Source organism: Pongo abelii, chromosome 4 (genome assembly GCF_028885655.2).
Source record: "Pongo abelii isolate AG06213 chromosome 4, NHGRI_mPonAbe1-v2.0_pri, whole genome shotgun sequence".
In the NCBI taxonomy this organism is placed as follows: domain Eukaryota; kingdom Metazoa; phylum Chordata; class Mammalia; order Primates; family Hominidae; genus Pongo; species Pongo abelii.
Window position 1 is genome coordinate 82279274 of NC_071989.2, and position 18272 is coordinate 82297545.

At 41.0% G+C, this 18272-nt stretch overlaps 1 protein-coding gene and 1 pseudogene across 8 annotated transcripts in view; one reads left to right on the forward strand and one right to left on the reverse strand.

The window, feature by feature from the left end:
* Positions 1-18272, reverse strand: part of FAM169A (family with sequence similarity 169 member A) — an 88831-nt gene that overhangs the window by 8549 nt on the left and 62010 nt on the right. For 7 of the 8 annotated variants that reach the window (XM_054555625.2, XM_024247660.3, XM_024247658.3 and 4 more), the window contains 4 exons: positions 17916-18028; positions 15006-15045; positions 14299-14449; positions 9472-9628 (listed from right to left, as the gene is read on the reverse strand). In XM_054555625.2, the coding sequence (XP_054411600.2) occupies positions 9472-9628; positions 14299-14449; positions 15006-15045; positions 17916-18028 (461 nt within the window). The remainder of the gene's footprint in view (positions 1-9471; positions 9629-14298; positions 14450-15005; positions 15046-17915; positions 18029-18272) is intronic. The other variant, XM_054555626.2, reaches the window with a different exon arrangement.
* Positions 12085-13565, forward strand: LOC103890656 (actin-related protein 2/3 complex subunit 1A-like; annotated as a pseudogene).

Here is an 18272-nt window from a genome sequence, read left to right on the forward strand (position 1 = left end):
GACCAACTTAGCCTCCCAGCCTACATCTTTCTGCTGTGCTGGATGCTTCCTGCCCTCAAACATCAGACTCCAGGTTCTTCAGCTTCAGGACTCAGACTGGCTTCCTTGCTCCTCAGCTTGCAGACAGCCTATTGTGGGACCTTGTGATTGTGCAAGCTAATATTCCTTAATAAACTCCCCTTTATATATACATCTATCCTATTAGTTCCATCCCTCTAGAGAACCCTAACAGGCTTTGGTACCAGGAGTGGTTCTAGAGGAACAGAATATTAAGGATGGAGTTCTTTCGTAGGTTTTGGGGTTTCTGAAGTTGGCTCCTTAATATGATCAGACACCAAAATGCTAAGGACTCTACTTCTAACAGTATGGAGAACACTGATAGTCCTTGGCATGAACTGTTTAGAGTTATGCAAAATAAATGCATTTGACACTCCTGATTCACCGCTCATGAGAAGGAAGAAGTCTGGTGACTCTAAACATAATACCTTTGACCATATGGAGGACCAAGGAACATAATGAAGTTGGTTGGCTGCTCCTAAGTTCACTGGACAAAGTGATGAAAGACAATGATGAACTCAGGGATTCTAACTCCTTGCTTCAAAAGCAGATACTCGCTTTAAAAGCCCCGAGTGAGAGTCTTATCTCCTGTAGACAAAGAGCTGAAATTGTGGAAAATCAGACACAACCTCTTATCATGTGAGTGGCTGACCTGCAACAAAAGGTGCATGCACAGCCTCGCCAGGTGTCTACTGTTAAAGTGAGGGCCCTGATTGGAAAAGAATGGGACCCTGCAACTTGGAATGGGGACATGTGGGAGGACCCTGATGATGCTGGGGACACAGAGCTTGTAAACTCTGATAAGCCTTTTTGCCAGAAGAAACAGCTTCACCATCCCCAGTAGTGGTAACATCACCTCAGGAGAGGAAAACCAGCCCTGTTTGCTTCTAGACCTATAACTGGACTAAAGTCCTGGTGGCCTCTTAGAGGTGAAGTTGAGTGTGACCCACAAGGTGTGCTACATTTGAAAAGAACTGCTTGAGTTTTCTAATTTATATAAGCAGGAATCTGGAGAACAGGTGTGGGAATGGATGTTAAGGGTGTGGGATGATGGTGGAAGGAACATAGAGTTGGATCAGGCTGAATTTATTGATTTGGGCCCACTAAGTAGGGACTCTGCATTTAATGTTGGTGCTCAGGGAGTTTAAAAAGGTTCTAATAGCTTGATTGCTTGGTTAGCTGAAATATGGATTAAAAGATGGCTCACTCTGAGCGAGCTGGAAATGCCTGATCTCCCTTGGTTTAATGTAGAGGAAGAGATCCAAAGGCTTAGGGAGATTGGGATGGTGGAGTGGATTAGTCACTTTAGACCTACTCATCCCAGCTGGGAGGGTCCAGAAGATATACCCTTGACCGATGCTTTGCGAAAGAGATTTGTGAGGGCAGCACGTGAATCTTCAAAGAGCTCTATGATTACTCTTCTCTGTATGCCAGATCTAACAGTGGGAACTGCAGTCACTCAACTACAAAATTTAAAAAGGGAATAATTGGATCCTGAGGTGGCAGAGGCCAAGTGGGAGCACTCAACCATCAAATGCAAGGTGGGCGAGCTACCACAATGGACCGCAGAGGCAAAGCAGCAATCAGAATAATCTGACTTGTGTACAGCTTTTGCACTGGCTAATTAATCACAGTGTTCCCAGAAGTGGAATTGATAGGAAGCCTACTGAATTCCTACTTAATTCATATAAGTGGAAAACTTCCAGGTCGAGTGGACAAAAGACTAATCTGAATTATAAAAAAAAAAAAAGAGAATCACAGCCCCTCAATTTCCAGACTTGAGCCACTTTATAGACCCAAAACCCCTCGAATGAAGCCCCTTGAGGAAGGACCCCACTACAGTAGCAACAATTTATGCTGTGAATCTTTCTCCCATCCTTACCCAAGGAGAACCTCTGGCCTTTTACCAGGGTAACTGTGCACTGGGGAAAGGGAAATGATCAGACATTTTGGGGACTACTGGACACTGGCTCTGAGCTGACGTTGATTCCGGGGGACCCAAAACGTCACTGTGGTCCTCCAGTTAAAGTAGGGACTTATGAAGATCAGGTAATCTAATGGAGTTTTAGCTCAGGTCTGACTTAAAGTGGGTCCAGTGGGTCCCCGGACTCCTCCTGTGGTCATTTCCCCAGTTCCAGAATGGATTAATTGGCAGAGACATACTTAGCAGCTGGCAGAGCCCCCAGAATGGCTCCCTGACTGGTGGGGTGAGGGCTATTATGGTGGGAAAGGCCAAATGGAAACCATTAGAGTTGCCTCTACCTAGAAAAATAGTCAATCAGACCAGGCATGGTGGCTCATGCCTGTAATCCCAGCACTTTGGGAGGCCGAGGCAGGCGGATCACCTGAGGTCGGGAGTTCGAGACCAGCCTGACCAACATGGAGAAACCCCGTCTCTACTAAAAATACAAAATTAGCCGGGCATGATGGCACATGCCTGTAATCCCAGCTACTAGGGAGGCTGAGACAGAAGAATCGCTTGAACCTGGGAGGCAGAGGTTGCGGTAAGCCGAGATCATGCCACTGCACTCCAGCCTGGGCAACAAGAGCGAAACTTCATCTCAAAAAAAAAAAAGAAAGAAAAATAGTCAATCAAACACAATATTGCATCCCTGGAGGCACTGCGGAGATTAGTGCCACCATCAAGGACGGTGCAGGGGTGGTGATTCCCATCACATCCCGGTTCAAACTCTCTCATTTGGTCTGTGCAGAAGACAGACGGATCTTGGAGAATTACAGTGGATTATCATAAACTTAACCAAGTGGTGACTCCAACTGCAGCTGCTGCACCAGATGTGGTTTCACTGCTTGAGCAAATTAACATATCTCCTGGTACCTGGTATGCAGCCACTGATTTGCCAAATGCCTTTTTCTCCATTCCTGTCCATAAGGCCCACCAGAAGCAATTTGCATTCGGCTGGCAAGGCCAGCAATACACCTTTACTGTCCTACCTTAGGGGTATATCAACTCTCCAGATTTGTGTCATAACTTTGTTCAAAGAGACCTTGATCGCTTTTCACTTCCACAAGTTATCACACTGGCCCATAACATTGATGACATTATGCTGATTGGATCCAGTGAGCAAGAAGTAGCAAACGCACTGGACTTATTGATGAGACATTTGCATGCCAGAGGATGGGAAATAAATCCGACTACAATTCAGGGAACTGCTACCTCAGTGAAGTTTCTAGGGGTCCAGTGGTGTGGGGCCTGTCGAGATATTCCTTCTAAGGTAAAGGACAGGATGCTGCATTTGGCCCCTACTACAACCAAGAAAGAGGCACAGCACAAGTTGGCCTATTTGGATTTTGGAGGCAACAAATTCCTCATTTGGTTGTGTTACTCCAGCCCATTTATCGAGTGACCTGAAAGGCTGCCAGTTTTGAGTGGGCTCCAGAACAGGAGAAGGCTCTGCGACAGGTCCAGGCTGCTGTGCAAGCTGCTCTGCCACTTGGGCCATATGATCCAGCAGATCCAATGGTGCTTGAGGTGTCAGTGGCAGGCAGGGATGCTGTGAGGAGCCTTTGGCAGGCCCCCATAGGTGAATCACAGTTGAGGCCTCTAGGATTTTGGAGCAAGGCCCTGCCGTCTTCTTCAGATAACTACTCTCCTTCTGAGAGACAAGTGCTGTTTGGAGCCTTTGGCAGTCCCCCATAGGTGAATCGCAGTGGAGGCCTCTAAGATTTTGGAGCAAGACCCTGCCATCTTCTGCAGATAACTGCTCTCCTTTTGAGAGACAGTTCTTGGCCTATTACTGGGCTTTGGTAGAAACTGAATGTTCGATTATGGGTCATCAAGTCACCATGTGACCTGAACTGCCTATCATGAACTGGGTGCTTTCTGACCCATCTAGTCATAAAGTGGGTCGTGCACTGCAGCATTCCATCATCAAATTGAAGTGGTATATATGTGATCGGGCTTGAGCAGGTCTTGAAGACACAAGTAAGTTACATGAGGAAGTGGCTCAAACGCCCATGGTCTCCACTGCTGCCACCCTGGCCTTCTTTTCCCTAGCCTGCACCAATGGCCTCATGGGGAGTTCCCTATGATCAGTTGACAGAGGAAGAGAAGACTACGGCCTGGTTCACAGATGGTTCTGCATGATATGCAGGCACCACCCAAAAGTGGACAGCTACAGCCCTATAACCCCTTTCCTGAAGGACACTGGTGAAGGAAAATCTTCCCAGTGGGCAGAACTTTGAGCAGTGCACCTGGTTGTGCACTTTCCAAGAAGGATAAATAGACAGATGTGTGATAATACTGATTCATGGACTGTAGCCAATGGTTTGGATGACGGTCAGGGACTTGAAAGAAGCATGATTGGAAAATTGGTGACAAATTTGGGGAAGAGGTATGTGGATGGACCTCTCTGAGTGGTGAAAAACTGAAGGTATTTGTATCCCATGTGAGTGCTCACCAAAGGGTGACCTCAGCAGAGGAGGATTTTAATAATCGAGTGGATAGGATGACTTGTTCTGTGGACACCACACAGCCTCCTTCCCCAGCCACCCGTCATCACCCAATGGGTCCATGAACAAAGTGGCCATGGTGACAGGGATGGAGGTTACGCATGGGCTCAGCAACATGGACTTCCACTCACCAAGGCTGACCTGGCTAAGGCCACTGCTGAGTGCCCAACTTGCCAGCAGCACAGACCAACACTAAGCCCTTAATATGACACTAGTCCTTGGGGTGATCAGACAGCTAACTGGTGGCAGGCTGATTACACTGGACCTCTTCCATCATGGAAAGAGCAGAGGTTTGTCCTCACTGGAATAGACACCTACTCTGGATATGAGTTTGCCTCTCCTGCACGCAATGCTTCTGCCAAGACTACCATCCATGGACTCACGGAACACCTTATCCATCATCATGCTACTCCACACAGCATTGCCTCTGAACAAGGCACTCACTTTATGGCTAAAGCAGTGCGGCAGTGGGCTCATGCTCATGGAATCCACTATTCTTACCATGTTCCCCATCATCCTGAAGCAGTTGGATTGACAGAATGGTGGAATGTCCTTTAGAAGTCACAATTACAACGCCAACTAGGTGATATTACTTTGCAGGGCTGCGGCAAAGGTCTCCAGCAGGCTGTGTATGCTCTGAATAAGCATCCAGTATATGGTACTGTTTCTCCCATAGCCAGGATTCACAGGTCCAGGAATCCAGGGGTAAAAGTGGAAATGGCATCGCTCACCATCACCCCTAGTGATCCACTAGAAAAATTTTTGCTTCCTGTCCCCATGACATTACGTTCTGCTGGCCTAGTGGTATTAGTTCCAGAGAGACGAACGCTGCCACCAGGAGACACAACAACGATTCCATTAAACTGGAAGTTAAGATTGCCACTTGGACACTTTGGGCTCCTCCTACCTTTAAGTAAACAGGCTAAGGACAGAGTTACAGTGTTGGCTGGTGTGACTCACCCAGACTATCAAGATGAAATCAGTCTACTACTCCACAATGGAGGTAAGAAAGAGTATGCATGGAATATAGGAGATCCCTTGGGGTGTCTCTTAGTATTACGATGCCCTGTGATTAAGGTCAATGGGAAACTACAACAGCCCAATCCAGGCAAGACTACAAATGGCCCAGACCCTTCAGGAATGAAGGTTTGGTTTACTCCACTAGGAAAAAAAAACCATGACCTGCTAAGGTGCTTGCTGAAGGCAAAGGGAATACAGAATGGGTAGCAGAAGAAGGTAGTCATCAACACCAGCTTCGACCACGTGACCAGCTGCAGAAACGAGGACTGTAATTGTCATGAGTATTTCTTCCTTATTTTGTTAAGAACATGTTTGTGTATGTATACATTTGTACTAAGAAAATATCTTCATTTTATTTCCCTTTTTATCATGTGACATAAGATTTATTGACTTCATATCAGCAATTAAGTGTTTATGTAATATTATTTGGGTTGGGGGTTTCCACTTGTACGAATGACAGTTGCATTACGTTAGGCATAATTATTACCTTATTATTGTCTTTATTTGAAGATTATGTATGATCTCAGGAAGTGTGTATGGGTTCAAGCTGACAAGGGGTAGACTTGTAATGGTTAATACTGAGTGTCAACTTGATTGGAATGAAGGATGCAAAGTATTGATCCTGGGTGTGGCTGTAAGGGTGGTGTTATCAAAAGAAATTAACATTTGAGTCAGTGGACTGGAAGAGGCAAATCCACCCTCAATCCAGGTGGGCACCATCTAATCAGCTGCCAGCATGGCCAGAATAAAAAGCAGGCAGAAGAACATGGAGAGATTAGACTGGCTTAGCCTCCCAGCCTACATCTTTCTCCTGTGCTGGATGCTTCCTGCCCTCAAACATCAGACTCCAGGTTCTTTAGCTTTGGGACTCGGACTGGCTTCCTTGCTTCCTTGCTCCCCACCTTGCAGATGGCCTACTGTGGGACTCTGTGATCATGTGAGTTAATACTCCTTAATAAATTCCCCTTTATATACATCTATCCTATTAGTTCTGTCCCTCTAGAGAACCCTAATACACTAATTATCAAGGAAATGCAAATCAAAACCACAATTTGATACCACCTTACTCCTGTAAGTATGGCCACAATAAAAAATAGATGCTGGAGTGGATATGGTGAAAAGGGAACACTTTTACATGACTGGTGGGAACATAAACTAGTACAACCACTATGGAAAACAGTGTGGAGATTCCTTAAAGTACTAAAAGTAGAACTACCATTTGATCCAGCAATCCCACTATTGGCTATCTACCCAGAAAAAAAGAAGTCATATGAAAAAGACACTTGCACATGCATGTTTATAGCAGCACAATTTGCAACTGCAAAAAATATGGAACCAAGCTAAATGCCCATCAACCAATGAGTGGATAAAGAAAATGTGGTATATATAGGCCGGGCACGGTGGCTCACGCCTGTAATCCCAGCACTTTGGGAGGCCGAGGTGGGCAGATCATGAAGTCAGGAGATCAAGACCATCCTGGCCAACATGGTGAAACCCCGTCTCTACTACAAATACAAAAATTAACTGGGTGTGGTGGCGTGCGCCTGTAATCCCAGCTACTCAGGAGGCTGAGGCAAGAGAATCACTTGAACCAGGGAGTTGGAGGTCACAGTAAGCTGAGATCGTGCCACTACACTCCAGCCTGGTGACAGACCAAGAGTCAAAAAAAAAAAAAAAAAAAGTGGTATATATAGACCATAGAATACTACTCAGCCACAAAAATGAATGAAATAATGGCATTCACAGCAACTTGCATGGAGTTGGAGACCATTATTCTAAGTGGATTAACTCAGGAATGGAAAACCAAACATCGTATGTTCTCACTTATAAGTGGGAGCTAAGCTATGAAGATGCAAAGGCCTATGAGTGTTATCATGGACTCTGGGGACTTGGGGGAAAGGGCAGGAGGCGGGTGAGGGATAAAAGACTACACATTGGGTACAGTATACACTTCTTGGGTGATGGGTGCACCAAAATCTCAGAAATCACCACTAATGAATTTATCCATGTAAACAAACACCCATCTGCTGCCCAAAAACTACTGAAATATTACAAAAATAGGCTGGGCACAGTGGCTCAAGCCTATAATCCCAGCACTTTGGAAGGCCAAGGCGGGCGGATCACACGGTCAGGAGATCAAGACGATACTGGCTAATATGGTGAAACCCCGTCCCTACTAAAAACAGAAAAAATTAGCGGGGCGTGGTGGCGGGCGCCTGTAGTCCCAGCTACTCAGGAGGCTGAGGCAGGAGAATGGCGTGAACCCAGGAGGCAGAGCTTGCAGTGAGCCGAGATTGTGCCACTGCACTCCAGGCTGGGCGACAGAGCAAGATTCTGTCTCAAAAAAAAAAAAAAAAGAAATATTACAAAAATAAACACAAAAATATCATTTCATGAGGCCGGGTACGGTGGGTCATGCCTGTAATCTCAGCACTTTGGGAGGCCAAGAGGAGTGGATCAGGAGTTCAAGACCATCCTGGCTAACACGGTGAAACCGCGTCTCTACAAAAAATACAAAAAAATTAGCCGGGCGTTATGGTGTGCGCCTGTAGTCCCAGCTACTTGGGAGGCTGAGGCAGGAGAATGGCGTGAACCCGGGAGGTAGAGCTTGTAGTGAGCCGAGATCGCGCCACTGCACTCCAGCCTGGGCGACAGAGCGAGACTCCGTCTCAAAAAAAAAAAAAAAAACAAACACAAAAATTAGCCGGGCATGTTGGTGTACCTGTAATCCTACCTACTCGGGAGGCAGAGGCAGGAGAATTGCTTAAACCCAGGAGGTGGAGGCTGCAGTGAGCTGACATAACATATGTCATTTCATGAAACAGAGGAAGCAGGAGCTAAATCAGAGTAACTTAAGAAAACAAAATTAGCTGGGCACGGTGGCTCACGCCTGTAATCCCGGCACTTTGGGAGGCTGAGGTGGGCAGATCACCTGAGGTAAGGAGTTTGAGACCAGCCTAGCCAAAGTGGTGAAACCCCGTCTCTATTAAAAATACAAAAATTAGCTGGGCGTGGTGGGGGGAACCTGTAATCCCAGCTACTTGGAACACTGAGTGAGGCAGGAGAATCACTTGAACCCAGGAAGCAGAGGTTGCAGTGAGCCAAGATCATGCCACTGCACTCCAGCCTGGGTGCAAAGAGCAAAACTCCGTCTCAAAAAGAAAAAGAAAACAAAATTGGTAATATAATTTCACTTATTCACCTGCCTGCTAGACTTGGCAAACAGCTGAAAGATTTTTTCAAGAAACTTATGAACATATGAAAGAAGAAATAGGGAATCTGTAGAAAGGAAAAGATTGAAGAAACTAAAGAGAAAAATGGAAATGGATAGAGGAAAGAAAAAAGAAGCTGGGGATAAATACTTTAAAGCTGCAGAAATCAACCCAGATGAAGTTTACTTAGTTACACCAAGAGTTTATATATTTTTTTCTAGTGTTTAAAAAACATGAGTTTAGCTATTTTTCCAGAACTTTGTGAGATCAATAGTCATCAAATTTTTTTTTTCTGGATTAGTAATTCCTATCCCTCTAACTAAAATGGGGGTGCCACTGAAGGTTTATTGCACCTGAAAGCATTTTAACTGGTTCTATAAGGTAGATCTTATATCATTTGTGTATGTAAGTGTGTTTAATTCCACAAATTAACTTATATTTTAAATGCACCGAAAGATCTTACTAAACATCCCTATTTTATCTTCTATATAATTCAAACTTTTATAAGCTCAAACTTTTATAAACACAATCATACTTGTAATTTTATCCTCTCCCCAACTCTAGTACCTGACCTTGCTTTATATGATTTTTAACACTAAACGCAATTTCTAACACTCTAAAATATATCACTATACTTTTCTAACAATATGTGATTAAGAAAGGTAAAATTTAGTTTACTTATTTTCATTTTACTGAATAAGTGATCTCACACCTTTTCACCATCTTGCTTCTCTTGCTGTGGCTGGGTTTCCAGTGCTGGCCGTGCATCTTTATCACTGCTTTCATCCTCAAATTCAATCCCTCTCTGTTCAGGTTCTTCTTCCAGGAATTCTTCTGAGCTCTCTGATGGGCGAGCAGTAGACTCCAATCTAAAAAACAAAAGAAAACCATTCTGACTTGTTTTATTAAGGATAAATATAAAATCTCAGAAGTCCTTTCTTAAAGTAACATTTTAGAGAATCAACTATGTTGTCAGCAACTTCAGATTTTACAAGTCTAAAACCAATCTCTTCATCCTCTTATAATATTACCATCTTCTCAATTATGTAAACTAGACCCTTCTTCTTTTCTTCTTTTATTCTATCCATATCTTAATGGATCTTTTTTTTTTTTTTTTTTTTGAGACAAAGTCTCGCTCTGTTGCCCAGGCTGGAATGCAGTGGCGCAATCTCGGCTCACTGCAACCTCTACCACCTCCCAGGTTCAAGCGATTCTCCTGCCTCAGCCCCCGAGCAGCTGAGACTACAGGCACCCGCCACCACGCCCAGCTAATTTTTTGTATTTTTAGTAGAGACAGGGTTTCACCATGTTAGCCAGGATGGTCTCAACCTCGTGACCTCGTGATCCACCCGCCTCGGCCTCCCAAAGTGCTGGGATTACAGGCGTGAGCCACAGCGCCCAGCCTGAATCTTTTTTTTTTTTTTAACCTCATTTATACTGAAGGACCATGGATCTTATTCTATTAGAATGAGCATATATCCCAGTTTACCTGGAGCAGTCCCAGTTTACAGACTTTTGTTCATAATTATGGATACTGGCATAATTATTAATAATGCTCCTTTCATTCTCAAAAATGTCACCTTGGACAACACATTATATGGTTTAGTTCTTACTCCAAAACTGCCTTTCAAATATATTCCTGACTTTCTATGCCCATTTTCACAGCTCTGCTTCAGGCCCCAGTTCTCTCTGGACCACTGTACTTCTTCCCAATTCAGCTTCAGACTTGCAGTACACTTCATCGAGGCTTTCAAAGAGCTGGCTTTCTAATGCACATTATCTACACCTGTGATAGCCCAGCTCAGAAATGTCTGGTGGTTCTCTATAAGCTCAGTGAATAAAGTGTACCTTCTTTGAAAGCCTAACATATTTGTTTGTTTTTGAGACAGGGTCTCCCTCTGTCACCTACACTGGAGTGCAGTGGCGTAATCTTGACTCACTGCAACCTCTGCCTCCTGGGTTCAAACGATTCTCTTGCCTCAGCCTCCTGAGTAGCTGGGATTACAGAAGTGTGCCACCACGCCCGGCTAATTTTTGTATTTTTAGTAGTGACAGGGTTTTGCCATGTTGTCCAGGCTGGTTTCGAACTCCTGACCTCAGGTGATCCACCCGCCTCGGCCTCCCAAAGTGCTGGGATTACAGGCATGAGCCACCGTGCCCAGCCTAGACCCTTATAATTTTATTTACCTTATTCATCAGTTATCCTTAGTAACATTCCTCCTAGCTTTGTGCCTTTGCTCATGTTAGTGCTTTAGTCGAAATCTGTAGATACAATAGCCACGAGACACACTTGACTATTTTACATTTAAATTAAAATTAAATGAAACAATTCAGTTCTTTAAGTTGCACTAGCCATACTTCAAGTGTTCAATGGGCACACTGGCTAATGGCTATCATACTGGGCAGTGTAAATACAAAATATTTCCATCACTGCAGAAAGTTCTATTTCCCAGCCTTGGTGTAGATAAGGGGTCAGCAAACCTTTCCTTTAGGCATCGTGGGCCATGTGGTCTCTGTTCCAACCACTCAACTCTGCCGTTCCAATGCAAACATAACTAAAAATATATAAGCTTAATAATATATAAAAATATATATGCTTAATAAACAATAAAAATATATAAACTTAATGAGCATGGGTGTCTTACAATAAAATTTTATTCACAAAAACAGGTGGCAGGCCAGATTTGGCCCACAGGCCATAGTCAGTGGACCTTTACACTAAAAAGTCTTCTCTCCCAGCTCTGCTTGTTGAGTTTCTACTTATCTTTGAAGCCCAGGCCCAAATGCCAAATCTCTCCATTCCCTCAATTAGAATCCAACACTCTTTCCTCTGTATCCACAGCATTCTGCACTTTCCATTATTTTTCTATCACAATCCACCTTACGGTGCTCTTAATTAACTGTGTACATATCTCTCTTTACCCCTAGGCAGTCAATCCTTTGAGGGCAAAGATGATGTTTTGTTCTTCATATGTTTCAGCAAACAGTCAAGCGTAAACTCCTACTGTTCTGTTTATGAAAAGCAAACAAAATTCCACAATAATTCTGGGAGGTTCAATTTAAAATATATTGTTACCCTTCTAAAAAGGGTACTATATCAAAATATTGCTCAGTGAGAAAACCAGTTTTCTAAACTCATATTTTAATTACTAGATTTAAATATTTCCTTATATCTATCTGTAACATTACAAATTTTCACCAAAACATTTACATACTTTATTACCCAAATTTAAAATTATTTGCATAAGGATTAGCACAGCTACAGAATTCTCTACTTGACTAAAATAATTTGACAGTTAAAATGGCAAAGTTATGAATTAACTAAATGGTTGAGTCAGGAACAGTTGGCAGAACTGTTAGGGTAGAAATCTTATTTTATTATAAAAGTTAGAGTCTTGCTTTAAGATTCAAAGAAAGAGGATAAAGCTGAGACTCAAGTGTTCTGTTGATTCAGTTGGCAACTAAATTCCTGAAGGAATTCACTGTACTATTTATGGTTATCACTAATTTATATCCAATAGCCCAGTAAAATGAATCAATAAAGTAAAATTGAGGGTATTTTAAAACTGACTAGAGCCTATTCACGTCGACTGCCCAGAGTCCGCAAATCCTCTGCTCTGAGACCATCCGGACTGCCCTGACCCCAGCTTTCTCTCCTTTGAAAACACTAAGAATAATGTCACTGCATCAGTTTTTACTAGAGCCAATCAACTGTCGTGCCTAAAACAGGGATCGTACCCAGATTGCCCTCAGTGTCAATAATCACGAAGTGCACATCTATAAGAAGAATGGGCGCCAGTGGGTGAAAGCTCATGAACTCAAGGAGCACAATGGACACATCACAGATATTGACTGGGCTCCCAAGAGCGACCACATCGTCACTTGTGGGGCAGACCACAATGCCTATGTCTGGAGTCAGAAAGATGGTGTCTGGAAGCCAACACTGATGATCCTGAGAATTAATCGCACAGCTACTTTTGTGAAGTGGTCCGCCCTAGAGAACAAATTTGCTGTGGGAAGTGAAGCACGACTCATTTCAGTTTGTTACTTTGAGTCTGAAAATGACTGGTGGGTGAGCAAGCACAGTAAAAAGCTGATTCGCTCCACCGTCCTCAATTTGGATTGGCATCCCAACAACGTTTTGCTGGCAGCAGGATCATGTGACTTCAAACACAGAGTGTTTTCTTTCTACTTTAAAGAAGTGGATGAAAAGCTAGCCAGCATGCCCTGAGACAGCAAGATGCTTTTTGGGCAGCTGATGTCAGAGTTTGGTGGCAGTGGCACTGGTGGCTGGGTCCACGGGGTCAGCTTCTCTGCCAGTGGGAGCCACCTGGCCTGGGCCAGCCACGACAGCACCGTGTCTGTTGCTGATGCCTCAAAAAGCGTGCATGTCTCAATCTGAAGACGGAGTTCCAGCTGCTCCTGAGTGTGTCATCTGTCCCAGACAACAGCACCGTGGGTGCTGGCCATGACTGATGACCAATGCTCTTTAACTACGATGACCGTGGCTGCCTGACCTTTGTCTCCAAGTTAGACGTTCCAAAACAGAGAGTATCCAACGCAACATGTCTGCCATGGAATGCTTCTGCAACATGGACAAGAGGGCCACGACTGAGGGCTGCAACATGGCTTTGAAGATGCTACACCAGAATAGCATCACTCAAGTCTCTATTATGAGTGGGACAAGAAAGACTGTCACAAATATTGCAGTACTGGCATCGATGGAGAGCCATGACAATTTGGGATTTCAAGGATAATTTGAAGCTAAGTGAGCCTCCGCCATCCAGCATGACAAACTGTGGCTGACCACAACTGTGCCGTGGCACGATGGCTAGGAAGCCAGCCCCAAGGAAACACTGAAAACACATATCACGCCAATACCGTGTGGTTTTGTTTGAACATAAAATTGGTGAAAGTGTTGGTTTTTTAAAAGCAATGTTTTCTTTTTGTTTTTGTTTTTTTTGCAATTTCATTCCATTCTTGACCAAAGCTTCTCTTTAAGTAGTTTATTATGGAAAACTGTCACACTAACTTAAAACACAGGGAGATATGTAAACTGTCCACTAGAAAATTAAATAAAAGAATTGAATGTGGGGGGAAGAAAAAACTGACTAAATCTCAGCATTACTTAAAACTACACCATCAAATTCAGCGTGGTGATAATGACTAATTTGGGATAATATAATCACTAGAATAGTCTCTTGGATTTTCACACATGAAGTGAGTTTATGCCAGTCTCTTATTAGCAGTTTCTCCCAATAGCATTGTCAAGGTAACACTTAGCACTGATAAACAACTAATAATCTTGTACAATAATTCACATATAAATAATTCAAATACAAACTCCTACACCAAAGTCATCTGCTACATAAACAATGTAATCGCCTCTACCTTAAATGCTAAATACTAAAAGTATAATAAATATAAAATATAAAATATTATATATTATATGTAAATTATTATTTATAATATAAAAGTATAAATAAACAAAAAATAAAAGTACAAATAAAAAATGAGAGTAAAATAAACAATTATTTACTTGTTTATTGAAGCTGTAAGTGAAGTCTGGGAGGTCTTTTCATCTTCACCTTGAGAACTGCTAAATTCAGAATCCTGAAACCGTTTTCCAATCTTTGGCCGCTTTAGATTACTACTTCGAGTACGAGTGGAAACAGATGTTTTATCATGACCTGAGGAGAAAAACAGCAAAACTGCACTTAATTGATTATATATTAAAAGGACTACCTATTAAAATACACAGAAATGCAAGAACTACACTAGTTTACACATATCCTCCACATTACACAGGTTCACCCTCCCCTCACTTATGTCAGGCTAAGAAAATTATTTTACAATTTACATCTTTTTCTAAATTACATAACTTTGTCAAGTTATATGAACTGTGTAAGTCATTCCTCACATTTCCATGTTACCTTGGGCTTTGCAAAGTGTTTTTGTATTTCACTTGCATTCTCTCCCGACAATCTTGGAAAATAAACAACGTACACATTACCATCCCTATTTTATAGCTAAGGAAACAAGGAAGAGAGAGGTACAATAGCTTACTCAGTGTTCACATAGCAAAATCAGTGGCAGTGGTGGCATGAGAACCCAGATCTAGATTTTAGAGCTGGTTAAATCTTCACTTACTCAGGGTGACACCACACACACATGCATGCACAACACACACACACACAGCCCTAATTTGAAGTGTCTCAAATACTTACTATCTGTTGAATTTCTTACCTTCAGAAGTGCTTGCAAAGGCATCTTTTAGAGAATCAATCTAAAAAAGAGAGAGATTCAAACCCAAAGTTTTAGACTATTTTTTCTCCCTATGGATCTATTTCATTTATAGTTTCAAAGAAAAACTTGTAAAATGTTTTCCAAATAGCACTTTTTGTTAACAACATTTACTTTAAAAATAAAAAGGTTATATAGTTCAGCTTCAGTTTAAAAGACTGAGAACATATGCAAGTCATCTAATATGTCATAGTGTGTCCACTAGTGTCTCCTAGTTCTGTCCTCAGCCACCTTCTCTGCTCAGTCCACATGCTCTCCCTTCACTATGCTTACTTCAGTATCTGCTTATTGATGAATTCAAATATGCAACTTAAGCCTCCAAACTTTCTTCCTGATTTCCAAAGCTTTATTTCCAATGAAGTATCTCCCAGTGGATGTCCCATCCAATTTCACACTCAATCATTCCCAAAATGAACTTTATCTTTCCCCATTATTCCCTATCTTGCTTAATGACAATTCAGTCAGTCATTCTAGCCAGAAAACAGTGAGTCAGTAATGACTTCTTCCTAACTCACATTTAATCAATCACAAAGCCTTTCAATTTTAACTGAAGAATCTCTCAAAACTGTCCTGTCCTTTGTATTAACATTGCTTTAGTTTATGCCTTTAGTCTCTTGAACCAAGTATTCCAACAGCCTCCTCACTCATATCCCTCGTTCTAATCATATCCCATCTACACCCCTCCACCCTGATGACAAAGTGATACTTTCGAATCACAAATTGTACCATTTTTTTGCTTAAAAAAAAGAGGAAAAAACTTTTAATGGCCAACCACTGCTTAGAACACAAATTCTCAACCTATTCAATACCAAATACCTCTTTCATATCAAACATGCCATTTCCTTTACACCTCTGTAACTTTTTTACATGCTATCCTCTGGAATGCCCTAAGAAAATTCCCACCCACCCTTTAAAAGTCATCCTCTCCTATGTACCTCCAATTACTTGCTATAATAAAGCAATTATTATGCTATAGTATATTATATATTTCCAACAATGGACCATCTAATTCTCCCATGTCTAAGAACCATATCTTTATATGTCCAATGCTTGCCATAGTAACTACTTTATTCATCCATCCATTATATGCTTACTAAAACTCCACCATATAGTGGGCACACAGCCTTCAATTTATAGAACAAAACAAGGGAGCAATTGTGATAAATCATATGACAAAAATCTTGCTTCAAGAAACTTGTAGTCCAACAAGAAAAGGTTAAAATGTAGATAAAGATGAATAAATAAAAGGTGCAAAAAGTATGAGATAAATAATAGGAAAAAGCAGATAACAATACCATCATCGCCTAAAGAATAAATCATGTAGTTGAAATAAACTAAACTATTTGTGGCTACTAACAAAAAGAGATATAACATAAATAGTTTAATATGATAAACATTTCCTTCAACTATTTAAAACATTAAAGTAATATGAAGAATTTGAATTTCTACAATCTTAAATAGGTTAGATTCTAAAATCTAATTTATGCTGTCAACTATACGATACAGTACCCCTGTCATATATTCTCACTCAAATGACACATCTAAAATTATTTGGCTTAGTATTAAAGCAAATCATTGCTCTCGTTACATTTATAGGAAGAGTAGATTTTCTACTTTCCTTGATTTTATAACTGGCCAATACTAAATGAATCTGTGTATCTCTCAGGAATTTGGACTGCAATAGAACAGGAGCTTATTCTCAAGTCTGAATTTCCAAAAGTAGGAAAAAAAAAATCCCAAGAATCTAACTCCTTACATATATTGTTATGCTTAAAAATGTTTACAAATTTTCCACTCAAATAGTCAACTCTCATGTTAATTAAGACAGAAAATAAGCACAAATAATTCCCTAAAGCAGTTGTTTCTAACACTCACCAAAAATAAACTTAGATACACACGTACAAAATATGTAGTGTTTCTAACACTCACCAAAAATAAACTTAGATACACACATACAAAAATATGACTGTAATAAAAGCCATCCCCCAAAACCCTAAACTTCTAGAGTCCCATCAATGGGCCTGTATTTAAAGCAATATCAAGTACCACAAAACATCAGTTCTAGAAAAGGACCTGGTAAGTCCTGTGGAGTTTGGTAATGGGACCCGTCCTTCTACTTTCAGGATACCTAATATTTGCAAAGTGCATTACATTCTACAAAGACCTAGCATATACAGCCTCAAACTTTACAACATAACAACTTTATAGTCTTTCACCTACTAATTCCACTTCTGGAAATTTGTATGTTAAGATAAGTAATTACATATACACAAGGATTCATATATAAATGTGTTTGCTCCTGGGTCATTTAAAAATGTTAAAAATTTAAGGATCCTATGTTAAGGAAACAAATAATAATAGTTACATAAAATAGATAATAGAATAGTGTGCTGCTATTTAACAATCACATTTTAATGATTTAATGCCATAGAAAATGCTTCCAATATTACATTAATGGAGAACAGCAGTTAGAAGCAATCCAAGAGAATAAAAATAAAAATACAATATATACAGACACATGCTTTATAATATGCAATATTAAATACATATGCAAAAATTTTAACAGTGGCTATATCTGAATAGTGGGATTACAGATTTTTATTTTCTTCTATATTATGTTTATTCTAAATTACCTTTAATTAGCTCATACTTTTAACATCATTAAAATTATTTTTCAAAGAAAATTAAAGTCCTTAGTAATGTTAACAGAAGATGCCAGGAAAACTAACACAGTAGAAATTACATACTTTGTTGAATGAACTATGACATTTAAAACTCAAATATAAACAATCTATTTTTTAAAAACACAAAAATTATTATTTACAACAATAAACATATAGACAGTGTACCTACAGTTAGCTGCATCTCACTAGACTGATTGTCTTCAGTTCTTGCTTCATATTCTGGAACAGATGCAGGACCATATTCTCCAGACAAAGGTCTTTTAGGTTCATTTTGAGAAACTGCTGTGTATAGAAGAATTTTAAAAACTGTAACCGAATCAGTATTTGGTTTTAACTCTAACATTGTACTGATTTTCCTAAAAGCTCTGAAGAGCAGCCTGGACAGAAGGGTCACAAAAATCTAAGTGTGAGATGTTCTCCTCACCAATATCTTAAAATGCAACATTGCATTATATACAATGTTAAATAGTTATTTTAAGTATTCAGTAGCTTTGGGGAGAAGTGCATGAGATTAAGTACTTTGGAC